Genomic DNA, 15,627 nt, shown 5'->3' on the forward strand with positions numbered 1-15,627 from the left:
AAAAAAGCAAATACTTAGCTTGCATATAGATACTTTTATACACAGAAGGAGGCAGAGGAAAGGGAAAGTGGAAGTGTACGAAAAACTATTATCAGGAACGGTGTGGGGCGGATAGAAACAAATCTTATCTTTTTCTCAGAATACCTCATAAAATTGTTTTCTATCACTACCATCTCATGAGCAGATTCAAAACTATTCTCTCTTAGTGACCCAGACGATTCTACTTCAGTTTAGCAAACATTAATTCCATCCAGTGGAACAGGGACAAGGAAAGACTTTAGGTCCTAGAAATACCAGCAGTGATGCTTTAAATATCCTTAGAGTGTATAGAGTCTAAAACCCCACCAAGACGAGCTCCATTCTCTTCAAACTCCCTTTGATATCCTCGTGACTTGGCCAGTATCAGAAGCGGCTCCCCAAAAGCCCCAGACTCTGTCTCATAATTATTTTCAATGTCTGTTCCTGTGCAAAACCCAAGAATCTAGTAATTAGTAGGTTTACGGTTTTGGGATGCCCTAAAGGTAAAATATGGGAGCTCGATGATATTCCATGTCATGGCAAAAGTATTTTCATGGCCAATAAAATGGAAAAATATCTGAAAAAAGAGTCAGGGAAACCCAGTGATGTGGCACAGCCTTGCTTCTCGACAGAACAGGTCAGGGAAAGTGAAGATTCGAGGCTGGTAGGCTCTGTGGCACCTCCAGAGCATCTGCCTGGGGGAAGCCTGTGCACGGGGCTATGGGAAGTACCTTGTCTGGGTCCCACCCATTCTGTGAAGACTCCTACCCCAGTTCTGAGAATCTATACTTGACTTCCCCCATGCCTGAGCCCCACATTCCTCATCCAAGTAAAACTAGCAGTTCCTGGCTCTGCTGGCAGGAACCCAGTGACAGGAACGCATGTTCTAGCTCCCATGTAGTGCTTCCCCCTTTGGATCCTACCCCTGTGCTTTGCTGATCTTTCTCTGCTCCAGGCAAGAGGGCCTCTTGCAGGCTGTCTGACCGAAGCTGCTGGACCAGCAAACACTTAAGAACTCCAGCACCAATCACAGAGATGTGGATGACAACTTCAGCAACATCTTCTGTGATTGACACAGGTAAAGTCAGGCAAGGATGGATACAAAGAGCACCATGTTAGAGTCACCAGAGACATGGACTCGCTACCACTCAAGTGTTTCTTGGATTATGACAAGGGAGCGCTTGAGAGGGACACTGAAGGGAAACGCAGATGGCATAGGAAGTGGCTGGTGTTGACGACTTTTCCACCAGAGGAAGGCCAAACTTCAGCAAATGTGATCAGCACACCCAGACTGGGAGCTCTGTTTATGGCGATGGCAGATGACTGGGAAAGCCAGCTCTGCCTTCCCAACCCTCTGGCTAGAAGCACCTCGAAACTACCATGAAAGCCACTGCTCTGACCCAAACTCACTTCACCTGGAACAAGCTCTTCGGCCCTAGAGACACAGGGTGTCGGTCAATGGCAGGGGAAAAGAAGGCCACGGATTTACTTTCACCGTCTGCTGAGCCAGGCCGCAAACGGCTATCTCCAGATAAGAGCACTATATAATTAAGGGGTTATTTTTATAAGCATTTATTCCTTTAAAAAAGTTTTATTACACTTATGCATGCATTTCATTTTGGGGGTGGTAACTGCATGTGCCACACCGTGCCTGAGGTCAGACAACAACTTGTGGGAGTCTGTTCTCTCCTTCCACCTGTGAGGCCCAGGGGTCGAACTCAGGTCACCAGGCTTACCAGCAGGCCTCTTAACTGCTGAAGCATCTCACCAGCCCCACATTTGCTCTTTAGCCATCCACTCTATTTTAGTAGTTTCTGGACTCCATTTAGGGAAATAAGCAATGTGAAAGGCTTATGATAATGCCAGCATGCTGCTGGGACAAAGCTAAGATTTCTGTTTTAGCTCTAGGCTTCTCTCCGTTAATATAGAGTCAGACTAAAATATGTAGAAATTAAAGAGCCGCTTTCTAAGCAAAACTTAGCATCCTAGCTCTTTCAACTGAGCAATAAATTATGTTCCCATCACCAAGAAACTAGTTTGAAAGTCTACAGCCCATCTCTCTTTCTTCTCTCTCCCTCCCTCCCCTTTTCCCTCCCTCCCTCCCTCACTCTCTTTTTCTAACAAGTACATGAGCAGGGTTCATATCTACTTTCCCAATAGTCTCTCATCAGTCTTTAAGGGCTTCAATGTAAAATGACCTCAGAGTCTTGCATTCTTGATTAGCTGGTCCCCAATGATGATGCTGTCTGGAGAGGTTGTGGCAGCTTTTGGCCTTGGGGAATAATTAGCAGACTAGATCACTAGTAGAGACCTCCTGAGAGCTAGATCTTAGCCTGGGCTTGGGTTGATGCCACGGTCTGGTTTCACATTCTCAGAGTGGGGGGAAAGTCATGCCACAATACCTGAGACTAAGGCACCGGAACTCACGAATATTGTGAAGGCTATTCCCTTAAAGCTAACCAAAGCGAACCATTCGACCATGGCTGTTTTGCTTTGTTTTTGGTCAGGTATTCTGTCGTAGCCATGAGAAACACAATAAATACAGAATCTACACAAATAAAGCTAAGAAATTTTTCTTCCTACTTTCTAAAAAGTACGTTGAGCCATGCAATTAGGATATTTTCTGTTTCCAGTTCATGCTTTCCCATTAATTTCTCAATAGTGTTTATTTACGTTGCAAACAAAGGCAGAGTGGTTCTATTTTCCCTTCTACAATGCAAGTGTGCATGTGTGTTTTAACACTGAGCTTTGACCTTCAGGGTGTTGCACAAAGCAGACCTATCTCCAATTACTGCCTTTCTCCGTTGGTCCATTCTCTTTCTTCCTGCCCAGCAAGAAACACCACAATGGCATCTGGCACCTGGGAGACTACCAAAGAGTTCTTGTGTCACTTAAACTCAATTTTGCCTCAGTCTTTATTATTTACATGGTGGATAACTAATGGAAACAGTGTTTTTCCCCGTGACTCGGGTGTTTCACATCATGTACTAGTCCCTCCTTTCTTTACAACCTCCAGGGAGCTTCTTTCCTTCAGTAGAATGAATGCTAGACACCTTCATCTTCAAGTTTGTAGCTTATAATATTTTTTTAAATCTTTATGGAAGTTTTTTTACAAGATCCACTGTGTTCATTTCTTTCACTCTCCATGGATACGATGGTATGAACACGGGCTTGTGTGGTATTTTTACCCTCTTTATCAACGTTAGAGCGCTATAAAAATGTTCTGTTTATATCTACTTTGGGTTTTCCAGTGTTTCTGCACTTCATAGCTAATCTGCGTGTTTATATGTGGAATTTTTCTGCTCTTTCAGCATTTGCAACATGAAGGTCTTGAGACATTTTGCTTTGCCTCCTCTGTAAAGCCTGTGTCTAATTACAGTCCGTGTTACCGCGTTCAACAAAGAGACCATGATCGCATGATTGTGTAACCTAGCAATGACAAGGCCAGCATGGAAGCTGGACCCTGAGCTCCATTGTTGTGACTCTAAACACTTCACAATCAGGGCCTTTTCAAACTATCTGGCATCACTAGGTTGCTGTAAAAGACTTGTTTCCAACAATGGGGCAATCAGTAAAACCCAGTTCGAATAATCACAATTGCAGATGCCACGTAAGATCTGAATTTAGGTCACTATTAAAGGACCCGATTTGAAACAAAAGTCACCCTACACAATGGAAAGGGTGTGTAAACTTAACATCCCCATGAAGCAGTGACAGACCTGACGGGTTTTCTGGGATGAAGACTGGAATGGAAATGTTCAAGTTCTAGGCTCATGAAAACAGGTTTCCCGCAAAGCCTTGGTAATTGTAACCACTGCAGCTGCAATTCCAACTCAGTCACAGAGCGAATAGACTTGCAAACGTTTTCAAATATATATGGTGCGCACAATTTACTACAAGTAACACAGAAGCTTAGGTTAGCCAAGACTATGACTGGTCAGTTGCTTCAGGAAGTCTACCCTCGAAACCACCTTATGTCTTCTCTATTTCTACTCTTCAAATGAATCCTGTGATGCCCACTGATCCTAACAGAAGAAAATATTTTAGACCATGAAAAATTAAATAGCACTTTATACAAAAGTTAAAAAAAAGAGGAGGGGGGAATAGGTTGTCCTCCCTCCATCTTGGCAGGCTCTACAAAGGTTAAAATCACCACAGAAATTTCCAGGGCCAGTGTTATTTATTTCTCTCTCTTCTTTATGACAACATCCAAAAAAATATCCTCCACTGCCATGAATATCCTTCCAGGAGAGCTATTCACCTATCACTGAGCTGTCTCCATTAATCCCCTCACATTCCACTGATAAATCCCCATGCTTTGACCCATAGTCAAGAATACATCATTTTTAATACCAATCAAGGTGGGATTTATCCTTAAACATCCAGCCAGCTACCTTCTCAAGACCCTCCTCCCATGGGTCAGCTACCGGATGACAATGAACATTGGCCTGGCTTCAAAGTAAAAGAGCTCAGAACAGTTCAGCCACACTCATTTCCGACACAGAGGTCTACAACCGAATCATGATGATCCGTGCCCTATCCACTACTGACCTTCATCTCCAAGTCCCCTTTGTTGACCCTTGAGCATTTCACATTTGGTACAAGTTTGGCTCTTACGTTTGGCAGCCTCACATCCAGCCCCAGCCAACAGACAAAACTGGTAAACACCCTTTTCTAAAATTGCATTCAATGTCTCAAAGTTGCATTTTCTCAAGGTCAGTTTGAAGCACTTTGTTTTATTTATAAGTCCAGAAACATTTAGCAGTTCCCCTTTCTTTGCCTAAGAAACTTTTAAACATGCTAACCCATTCAAGGACTGTTAGGATGATAACCTGTAGGCTGAACTGCCAGTCAAAAAGGTGCGGGCATCTTTCCACACCTGTGCATGAAATACACTGTGAGAAAACACTACAGACACTATGATACTTCACTCTCACAACCTTTATCACTCAGCTCACAAACATAAGAACACTTTCCTACATAAACTCAAAACTACCATCACACCTAGATAACTAATAATTCCAAAGTAACATCTAATATCCAGTTCAATTTTTTTTTATTTCTTTCTGAAATATTTTACATCTGGTTTATTTTTTTTAAAAAAAAACTCCAGTTTCAGTTGAGCAAGATGGCTCAGTGGGTAAGGGTACTTGCAACCAGGCCTGGCACCTTGGCTTAGATCCCTGGGACCTACAAGGTAGAAGGAGTTCCAAGATGCCATCTGGCCTCCACACATGTTGTGGTATGTGTGTGCCCTCCTCCTACCACCACGCACACTAAGTTTCACCTCCATCTACTGTATGTCTCCCGTGCCTCTTCCTAGAGAAATCAGCCTACTTTTGTCTTCATGGCATGGTTAAAAAAACGTGATGTTGTCCTACAATATGGATCTATTTTTATCTGTGACTATGTGATAATTTTAGTTTTACCCCCAGTATTCCCTACACTCTGAAGTTTAGATATGAAGGTTCAATTAGGTTCAGGTTGGACATTTTTGGAAGAACACACATGTCCTGTGTGGCTGTGTCACCCTTAACAATGCTGAACTTGGTTCTTCGTAAGGAGGCTTCAAGACATGTTGACCTCACCACCAGCCGTTAACATTGCACTATGCCCCAGTTTTAAGATCTTTAAAACTGTGTGCACCTAAGTCTTTCGGGAAACTCTTGCTTCTCTGGCCTCTTTAGACTCTTCCTCAACTACCTCTAAAAACCTTCTCCCTGTTGAATCTCATCCCTTTGATCTGTAAGCTTGACTTCATAATCAACTGTTTATTTTTCTCTGCCATTTAGATCTGAAATTTTGCACCAGGAAAGTTCCATGGCTTAACTACACTTACAGTGTACACTTACAATGTCTATGGTCCAGTTAATATACTATATCACAGAGATATGAACTATTTCTGCCAAGCTCATCTGGTGTGTGACCTCTTATAGCAACATACAGACCTAAGTACTTATTACTATTTACGTGAAGTCTCAATAGCTGCAGATACTGAGCATGCCCAGTGAGCAAGGTGAAAAGGATGTAGAGTTGGTTGTTTTCTCCCTGACCCCATTCATTTAAAATCCACCCACACCTGTCTGTGTCTATGTTTCCAACATCCTAGCAGGACACACCTATATACTATTAATTATTTTCAAAAACTTATATGCTTCATCTGAACTGCACTAATTAATTAGGCAGTCTTCACTTTCCAACAGAATTTCCTCACAAGCAGGAAGGCAAATACAAGCTCGGAATGTCTGATGAAATAGGTCTTATTTTGAAGCTATGTGTCGGTGACTACACATGCAAAATGAATTAAGAATTGAGATCACTATCTGGACCATTCACCCGAAAGTCAGAAAAGGATCCAGATAAGGCAAGAGTATTCCACTGGGCTTGAATTATTTAGGTAACTCCATCAATCTCTCAATTCACTTCAACTGAACAGTCTGGTTTAGGCTTCTAACTAATTTGTTTTCATCTTTTCTAGTTAGCATCATCTGTCTGATATTATAGGAGAAAAGCAAGTCTGTTGTGTTTCGCTTTTCTAAGCCTTTTTATCATCTGTGCTCCAACTTGGAAACTGGGGAGAAAGGTACTGGGCACAGAGTTTTAAAAGGATCTGCTTTTCCCTTTCTCCATGACCAACCTAAGTTGGAACGATTAAACAACGCAAATGGCACCAAACTCACCGTCCGTCTCCAAGCCTCATCTGGGGCAAAACTATGACGTGCATACAATTTATCTCCAGCCACATTGTTCCTATCCATCTGTGCCCTTTACTTCAGATATAAATTTAAACGGATGATATTCTTTCTCTCCAGAGCGTTTGCCAACACAACTGCAGTGGAGAGGCGCAGCTATTTCAAGTGCTCTGTTCCAGGCAGCTGTTTCGTCACTGCGGCAAGATGCCTGGGAACGCAGCTTTGGAGAGGAGCGATGCATTTTACCTCATGGCTGCAGAGGCAACAGCGTACGGTAGGTTGGTTCCATGCTTCTGGGCCTACAGTGAGTAGGTACTTTATGATCACCAACTTGGTGACCTGCCTCTTCTAACCAAACTGCACTTTCCATAGTTCTACCAGCTCCCAATACTCTATTCAGATTTTAACCTGCCCATGCATCAAACTGCTGGCTGTGCCAGAGCCCTCGAAAACACACCCGCAACAGTGCTATATTAATGTCATAAGCATCTTTTCACTGAGTCAAGGACAATCAGGACTAACTATCACATGCCCAGAAGTAGGTAACATTTGGAAGACTGAGGGTTTTTCTATCTTTGAAAAACTACATGACATAAACATAAACAACCAGGAATTCTGGCTTCTCTCAAAAGTTTGACACTATCAGTACCCTCTAGGCTGATATTTTCTTAGTTCTCTGACATTTACAAAATGTGGTTCACATTAATTACCATGTCAAATCTTAACATAACTCATAAGCACTATATCTTTGCCTCCAATTTGTAGATAAGGAAGTTGGTTCTCTGCCACCAAGTGCTGGGCCCCTGACACCAAACAAAATCTGTTAATACTCCATGATGCCTTTACATTTTGCATACTGCAACTCCATTCAGATCCACAAACTAAATTTCAGTTCTTTGAGAAGGGTGGTGAGAATCCTACAGTGATTTAGCATCTAAACTGGGGTGGAAGGTTTCTTAAGCAATAATGATTGATTCTATAAGCCTAAGAAAGACATTTCTCCTTTTCCTTTTTAGCTCCCCACCTTCCCACACACTATTCTTGAAATGAAGAATACATATTTCTTACTATATTTGTAGGGTATTTAAGCCATAACCAAAGGGCAGGTTGAGGATCACAGGACAAAGTAACACATTTCCCAAAGCAGCAGAACCAAGTGGTTGGGGAGGAGAAGTCAGAGGCCCATGATTTTGAGTGGAAGTAAGAGGACACAGAGAAGGGACTAGATGGAGGCATGGGAAGAAGGAAAATAATACAATTTATTACATTAATAATACAAGTTAATACATTTTAACTATAAAATGCACTTCAATTAAAAATTTAGGCTGTCTTCAATGCACAGATTCAATGGAAGAATGTGAAAGGAAATGGTCTTCCACTTTATGATATAGGCTAAAGGCACAATAACTCTGGTGTGGGACAATTCCATATTCTGTCAATTATATTTTAAATAAACGCTGATTGGCTGGTAGCCAGGCAGGAAGTATAGGCAAGACGACCAGACAGGAAGTAGAGGTGGGGCAATGAGAACAGGAGTATTCCAGAAAGAAGGAAACTCTCTCGCAGTCCTGCCCAGACCACAGAAGAAGCAGGATGTGACCTACCCCACTGAAAAAGGCTCTGAGCCATTTGGCTAACATAGATAAGAATAATGGGTTACTATGTTATAAGAGCTAATAATAAGAAGCCTGAGCTAATGGGCCAATCAATTTTATAACTTATGGAGACCTCTGTGTGATTTTCTTTGGGGCCTAACGACTGTGGGAACTGGGCAGGACAGAAACCCCAACAAGCCAGCCCTCATGCTATATAACTCCAATGACATTTAAAATTCGCACTGAATAATTTATTCATAGCCAACTTAACTGCAGATTAAAAGGAAACAAAAGATGATATCAATTATTATTGCATAGGAGATTCCGAATTAAACTCTATTTACTAATACCTAAATTATCAAAACACTAAGAAAATATTTTCAGACATTTTTGTATAAGGTAGCTCCTCTACCATATCTCAGGGCTGGTATGTTTTGCACACAGATCATTGTGGACATGTGTACACACACACACATGCACAAACACACACACACATACACACACTCGAACAAGTATAAACAAGATACCATGAAAGTCCGGCAACACTTCCTGAAGTTCACTACTTAAAATTATTCTATACATCATGTGTCAGTAAGACTTTTTTCTGTAAAGGGACACAAAATAAATGCGTTTGTAGACCACGTGATATACTCATTAGATATACTAAGTTCTGCTCCCTGCACGAGACTGGCAGAGATGAAAAGTAAATGAATGTGTGTGGCTACATTTCAATAAAATCTTATTTCTAAATTCACCGTAGCTTACCAGTCTCTTCTGTAGAAATTCATTTGTACAAGGCCTGGTTTCTTATTAGGATGATGTCCCACCCAGAAAACGTTATCAAGATGGCCTGAAACACACTGCTCACCTGTGACCCGATGGTTTCCTGGAAGCATCGACCGAGCTGTGTCTTGGCAGCCACGGGATACACATGTGGGATGACCTGCTGGTGGGAGTACGTTGAATGTACCGTCTGGGTCTTCTGGACCGGAAGCCCTTGGTAAGAGACTTGTGACTGGCCTGGGTGAGCTTCTTTCACCTTCTGGCCCATTGGGCCGTCAATTCTGGAAACCTGGTGTATCTGGACAGAAGCCTCGGGAGGGTGTTTCACATGGATATTGACTATGTTGGGGGGAAATTTCACTACAAAGATCAGGAGGACAATTTGTTAATCGTAAATCATTAATAGGAAACTCAAGATTTATAAAACATGAAATGGAGTTTATAAACACACATCTACTAATTGACTCCACAAAGGATAACATATACAAAGTATCTTTTTGTGACACAAACATCAAAATTCTTGAGAATTTTGTACTCAAAGTGATGGTTTTGTGCATTTTTTAAAAAATCCAAACTGTGGGCAGTAAAATGATTTAGCTGGTACAGGTGTCTGCCACTGAGGCTGATGGCTTGAGTTTGCTTCCCAGGAAGCAACATGGAAGAGGGAGAGAACTAACTCCACAGGTGTCCTCTGACCTCCACACATGCACTTTGGGACACACACACACACACACACACACACACACACACACACACAAAACTATATAATAAGAAATTAAATAAAACTTCAATATGCAAACACTATAGTATCTCAACAAAGATGTATTAAGAAATAAGAATACTGGGGCTGGAGAGATGGCTCAGTGGGTAAGAGTACTGATTGCTCTTTCAGAAGACCTAGGTTCAATACCCAGCACCCTCAAGGCAGCTCACAAATGTCTGTAACTCCAGTTCCAGGGAATCTGACACCCTCACACAGACATATATGCAGGCAAAACACCAATGCACACAAAATAAAAATAAATAAATCTCTTTTAAAAAAAGAAACAGGAATAGTTTTTTGTTAACTAGAATCACAAAGTATGAATTCGTGATGTTCTCACAACAAGGTGAGTACACCTTACCAAGTGATAATAGGCTCTCAGAGATTAGTTACTTTTGTGTATTTCATAAAATCTCTTCTATAGAAATTTCATTATAGAAGTTTTAGGCCTTAAATTTTTCCACTAAAAGTAGAGATCCAGTTTCACAAAGCGTGCCTCTTTTATCTGTTTTAGATATCTCATATATCTAAAACATTTGACATTTGTATGTATACATATATACATACACACGCACACACACACACACGTATATATATATATATATATATATATATATATATATATATATGTTTGTGTTCTCTCTGACGACACACTGTGTCTGTATTTATGTGTCCCAGACTGCCTTTCTGCCCCTTTCAAAGAAAATTTCCGACAAAATGCTCATCTTCTGGCACACACATCCAGGGTTTAAAGAAGAAGAGCCAGTTACACTCCTCTGACCCCCTTGGAAAGCCGTAGGATCTAAGGACGCCAGTTGTGAAAATATGAATTAGTCACAGAATGTGTGAGCTCCAAGTGACCTAGTTTGCCTTCCTGTACAGATGGGCAGAGTGAAGCCCAGTGACAATAAGTGATCACGTGGGACTCAAACTAAGCGTCTGTCAGCCTCAAAATTCATTATCGGGTGCGGTGTGGCCCCTTAGTTTATGGCTGCTGTCAGGGCCCAGCCCTGACCTTGTTTCTGGCCTTGCACATCCATCACTTTGTGGTGCTGAGTCCCGAGGAGCAGGCGCTTCTTAACAGCTATCTTACTTTCCAGATGCCAGTCCACTGTGACCTAGACAGGCCTGCAGCCACATACGGGGGCCCACATTCCCGTCTCCACTGCCGTCCCTCAGGTCACAGATCCACACTCGCCTGTCTGTGTCAACCCCAGGCCTGGCTGTATGTGGAGACTTCGCTATGGGCACGACCTGGGGACAGTGGGCTGGGCAATGAGTAAGATGAGAACGCAAAGCTTACCTTTGACTCCTTGCTGGCTAGTCATGGTCAGAGGCAAGGTGTGTGTGGAATGGATGACATGTGATCCCAACGCCTTGCCTGGCTGTTGGGAGTGCTGGTAGTGCTTAGGCCCACTGGCACCAAGGACTGGGATCTGGCAAAGCTTTCCTGTGAAATTTGGAGGGCATTGACATTTGTCCCTTGAGCTGCACTGGCCACCGTTCATACATGGAAGATGGCAAATTACTGAAAAGAAAAAAAGACAACGACGTGGAGAGCTGGTTAGTGTCCCAAAGGTCACATAACGATTAACCGGCACCCTCCCTCCACATCCAAACACACATCCTATTTCAGACATCCTAGCCACTGGGCGTCCATACATGGCCGAAGAGTTTCTGTTAGCTTCTCCTGACAATAAAAAGGCACCTAGCTTCTGTGAGTTGGTGACTGGCTGCCCCAATAACAGAGAGAAGAGTTCACAGGGAAAGAATGAAGTAGGTCTACAAGATGGCTGAGTGGCCGAAGTGCCTGTCGCCATGTCTGATGACCTGGATTTGATCCCCAGACCCCACATGGTGGAAGGAGAGAACTAATTCATGCAGTTTGTCCTCTGACCTCCACGCATGGTCCCTGGCACACAAACAGACCCACATACATACACATGTAGACACATAAAATAAATAATGAATGTATGTACATATGAAGTAACCACTACTCAGGATTACTGTGTACCACAGTACCATTTTAAATATCTCCTGCAATTTGAAATTGCTTTGCATCTCTGTTTACTGGCAATTAGCCAACTCTAACATAGATTATAAACTTCATGGAAAGAAAAGATACTTATACTTTGATCATGTCCTCAGTACCTAAAAGATACTGTGCATAGAGTAGGTATTTGCTCATAGAACAGATAAAATAACAAATTAGAGTAATAAATTTTGTTTCTGTAGAAGACAATGAACTATGTGCTACTCAGGACATAAAGTTCAGACAGCTTGAAACATGCTTTATAGGGATTTTCCAGCCCATTTGACAAAAAATCAAATAAACCCAGACATCTGATAGTATTCAAGTTATCATTAGTTTGAAGTTTCCTTACTTATCAAAATATCAAAAGATAAGAAGATGCACTGGGTGAAGAATTTCCAGTTTTTCACTTGGGAAACTCAGCTATGGCGGACCTTCCTCATTGCTAGTGAGCGCATCCTTGCAGCTGCTAAACACCATCAGATTTCTTCCCGCTTGAACAAGAAAAGCCTCGACTCCATTTCTTCTTAGCTTTTATGTTCTTGAAATGGTGTCCGTCATGACTACGCTTGCCTAAAATCTTTCTTTACTTCCCAATAAGATACCTCGGGACAGGACATGCCTTCCTTTTCCTCTACAGACCCCATCCTCCTAAGGACACAACGGTCTCTGTGTCGCTCTCCTTTGGTTACTATGGCACCTCGCTCATCTAATTGATTCCTGCCTCCTTCCCTAAGCCATCTACATATTTTTCTCAGAAGCCTTCCTTTAACACTGCTTCATACTGTGGTCTGGTCTTACCGTCTTCTTGACTAGCTCCACAAATGTTGCTATCACTTCACTATGTCCTCAAGCTCGGGATCCTGCCAAAGCTTTATCCTGAACTTCAAACTGTCTACAACTGTATATCTCCATGGAGACATCCCATAGACGCCCCCAAGCTCCCGCCATCCTCAGTAGTAACCATCCCCCTTCTCACAGCCCTAGCTCCGGAGTGGTCATTAGCAAAACGTGGTTGCTTCTCCCCCGCCTCACTCAATTGACATCCACTCTAGAACTTCTCTCTTCCGCTCCCTCTGCATCTCAGCACTCCTGAGCTCTCCCCAGCTCTCACAGCACAGCCCACGGAACTCCATTCAGCACTGACAAGCTTCTTGTGGAGTCCTCTGCCTGGGACCCCTTCCACTCAGCTCCCTTCCGCAGACTGACTTCCTGTTTGTCCTTTAGACTCTGCCGGGCCCCCTTGCCTCTCTGAGAAGCATCGAAAGTTGCCTCTCAGGTACTACCGTTCAGGTCACATCTTGGACTACATGACAACTGTCAGACTACTGTGCATACCTCCCTCCACTGAAGTTCTCTGAGGTCAGAGAATGAGTCCTGTTTAGTTTCACCCTTCACACATTGCTCAGAATCTAGCAGAAATGCTTAAGGTCTGAAAACACACAGAAACAGGTAAACATAAACATCAAAAGAAGCGAACGGTTCTGTGTCCGCCATTTTGTTAAACACGTTCCTTAGATTGTAAAGAAGCTTCAGTCTGTTCCCTTCAGGAACGTCACAGTTCACCAGTGACATTAAACAATGCAGAATAACTAAAACCACAAAGAATCAATGACTGCAACATATCAATAAAACCCTTTAGAACTTCAAGTGAGAATTGAGAAAGCACTTCCCAAAAGACAACTGGGAGCAATCTTCAAGACTGAGCAAAATTGAAAATGTAGACAGTATCCTCCAGAGAGATCATCTTTGTAAAGGAAGAGGTAGCTTCTCTCAGAGAGGGTGAGTCAATGTTTCTTGTTAAAACCCAGGCTTTTAAAGGAAGGGAGAGGATCAGGCTTATAAGCTGGAACGTGAAGTCTTATGTCAGACCAAGAGGTTATTAAAGACGTAACATGGGGCTTGGACTTTATTCTGTGATGGACAGGCAATCCTGAGGCTTGAATGAGGGGATTAAGAAGGTTGCCAGCATGTTCCAGAAAGGCTGTGCTGCAGATGGCATTCAGGATTAGCTGAGCAGAAAAGCGACAATGCTGGGAGGGCCAGTTTGGAAACTGTCATAATAACTGAGAGACAAGTTGGAAACAGAGCCCAGGGTGACGGCAGCAGGCACTGAGAGAAACAGGAAGCAATGGAATCTGCGAGGAGGCTCAGCAGAACATGGCGGAAACTGAGAAGGTGGAGAAGGAGAGAGAGCTGGAAAACATCACCAGGTCACTCCCCAGAAACTTTGTTCTAGGCCAATGTCTCAGCTTAAGTCAAACAACTCAGATTAACGGGGGCCTAGGGAACCCCTGGACTTCTGCTGGTATCCCATCAACTCTGAGCAGAACCAGGTAAAAGAAGAGGTAGTCAAAATGATTCAAGTCGTCAGTATCCTTGGAACTCCTAGTTCAATTCTGACTTCATCTTCAAAACCATAATTTGATTCACCGGGTGAGCTCAATGTACCCTGAGTAACAATGAAGAGTACCATACTTAAAGACACTAATATATTATGCAAATATATATTCATATGAATATTTCGTGAATAATGAATCCTATGAATAATTCATCAGTGGAACACAGACTCTCTTCCAATTTTGCAGGAATTTTAGTGGCCACGGTACCCTGAACAAATGCATCAAATGTAAACATCATTGCTATCTCTGTCCAGCAATCCCTTTGCTAATGGCAGGGGTCTATCATGACCAGTGCCTAATTCCATCCCTCCTGCCAAGTTCAGCTGATGAGCAGGTGCTATATAGTCCTTAGTTGGGGACACACACCAAGACAGGTAGTCCTGTTGCCTCCTAACCCCAAAGCAATAGAACCCCACAATGTTTAAGAAAACTGTATAATCAAAAGATGGTATGGACTTCGAGGAAGTAACAGTAACACTCTGAGAAGGAGACTCGCAGAGTGCACAAGTCTGGTATCAAACTCCTTTAAGTTTGATCCCAAAATTCTGTCCAAAAGAAGAGGAGTGTGACAGCCCATAGAGCAGAGATTCTCAACCTTTCTAATGCTGCGACCCTCTAACACAGCTCCCCATGGATAGCTGTAGCATGAAAATTATCTGCATCGCTACTTTATACTGCAATTTTGCTACTGCTATGAATTGTACTGTAAATATCTGTGTTTTCTGATGGCCTTAGGTGACCCTGTGAAAGGGTCATTCAAGCCCAACAGAGTTGCAACCCAAGCTTAAGAACTGCGGGTTTAGAGGGAAAAAGAGAGATTCTGTGTTATAAGTTATACAGTGAGAAGATCTCCCACAGGCTCACACTATTCTTGACTGGTTCCAATCAAAGAAATAAACCATTTCAGTTCTTCATGCTTCTAACCTTTTCAATTGTGAACTGGTAAAAAGAATAGCCTTACTGTTTTGCGTTCATTGCTCTACATATTTACGCCCCCCTTTGATGTTTTGACAAAAATATTTAAAAGCTGTGCAGCTTGAATGTTTCCATCTATTAAGCTCCAACGTAAAGGTAGACATGGTGGCACACACCTTTAATCACAGCGCTTAGGGGGACAGAGGCAGGTGGAGCTCTGAGTTCAAGGCTAGCCTGGTCTACATGGCAAGTTCTAGGAAATCCAAGGTTACATTGTGAAACTCTTCCTAAATAAATAATATGGTTAAGATATGTAAATTGAGGACTGCCTATAATATGCACTGACATAAATTCATTGAAGTAAACATCTTTAAAATTAACCAATCAGCCTTTATAAGGTATTTCCGGTAATGCTAATGGACTCTAA

The 15,627-nt window shown here is 42.5% G+C and overlaps 1 protein-coding gene across 10 annotated transcripts in view; it reads right to left on the bottom strand.

The window, feature by feature from the left end:
* Positions 1–15,627, bottom strand: part of Ltbp1 (latent transforming growth factor beta binding protein 1) — a 386,955-nt gene that overhangs the window by 156,181 nt on the left and 215,147 nt on the right. For all 10 annotated transcript variants that reach the window (XM_085691031.2, XM_048416147.3, XM_048416146.3 and 7 more), the window contains 2 exons: positions 11,155–11,379; positions 9,174–9,448 (listed from right to left, as the gene is read on the bottom strand). In XM_085691031.2, coding sequence (XP_085547157.2) covers positions 9,174–9,448; positions 11,155–11,379 — 500 coding nt within the window. The remainder of the gene's footprint in view (positions 1–9,173; positions 9,449–11,154; positions 11,380–15,627) is intronic.

This window comes from Myodes glareolus, chromosome 6 (genome assembly GCF_982192425.1).
Source record: "Myodes glareolus chromosome 6, mMyoGla1.1, whole genome shotgun sequence".
Lineage (NCBI taxonomy): Eukaryota > Metazoa > Chordata > Mammalia > Rodentia > Cricetidae > Myodes > Myodes glareolus.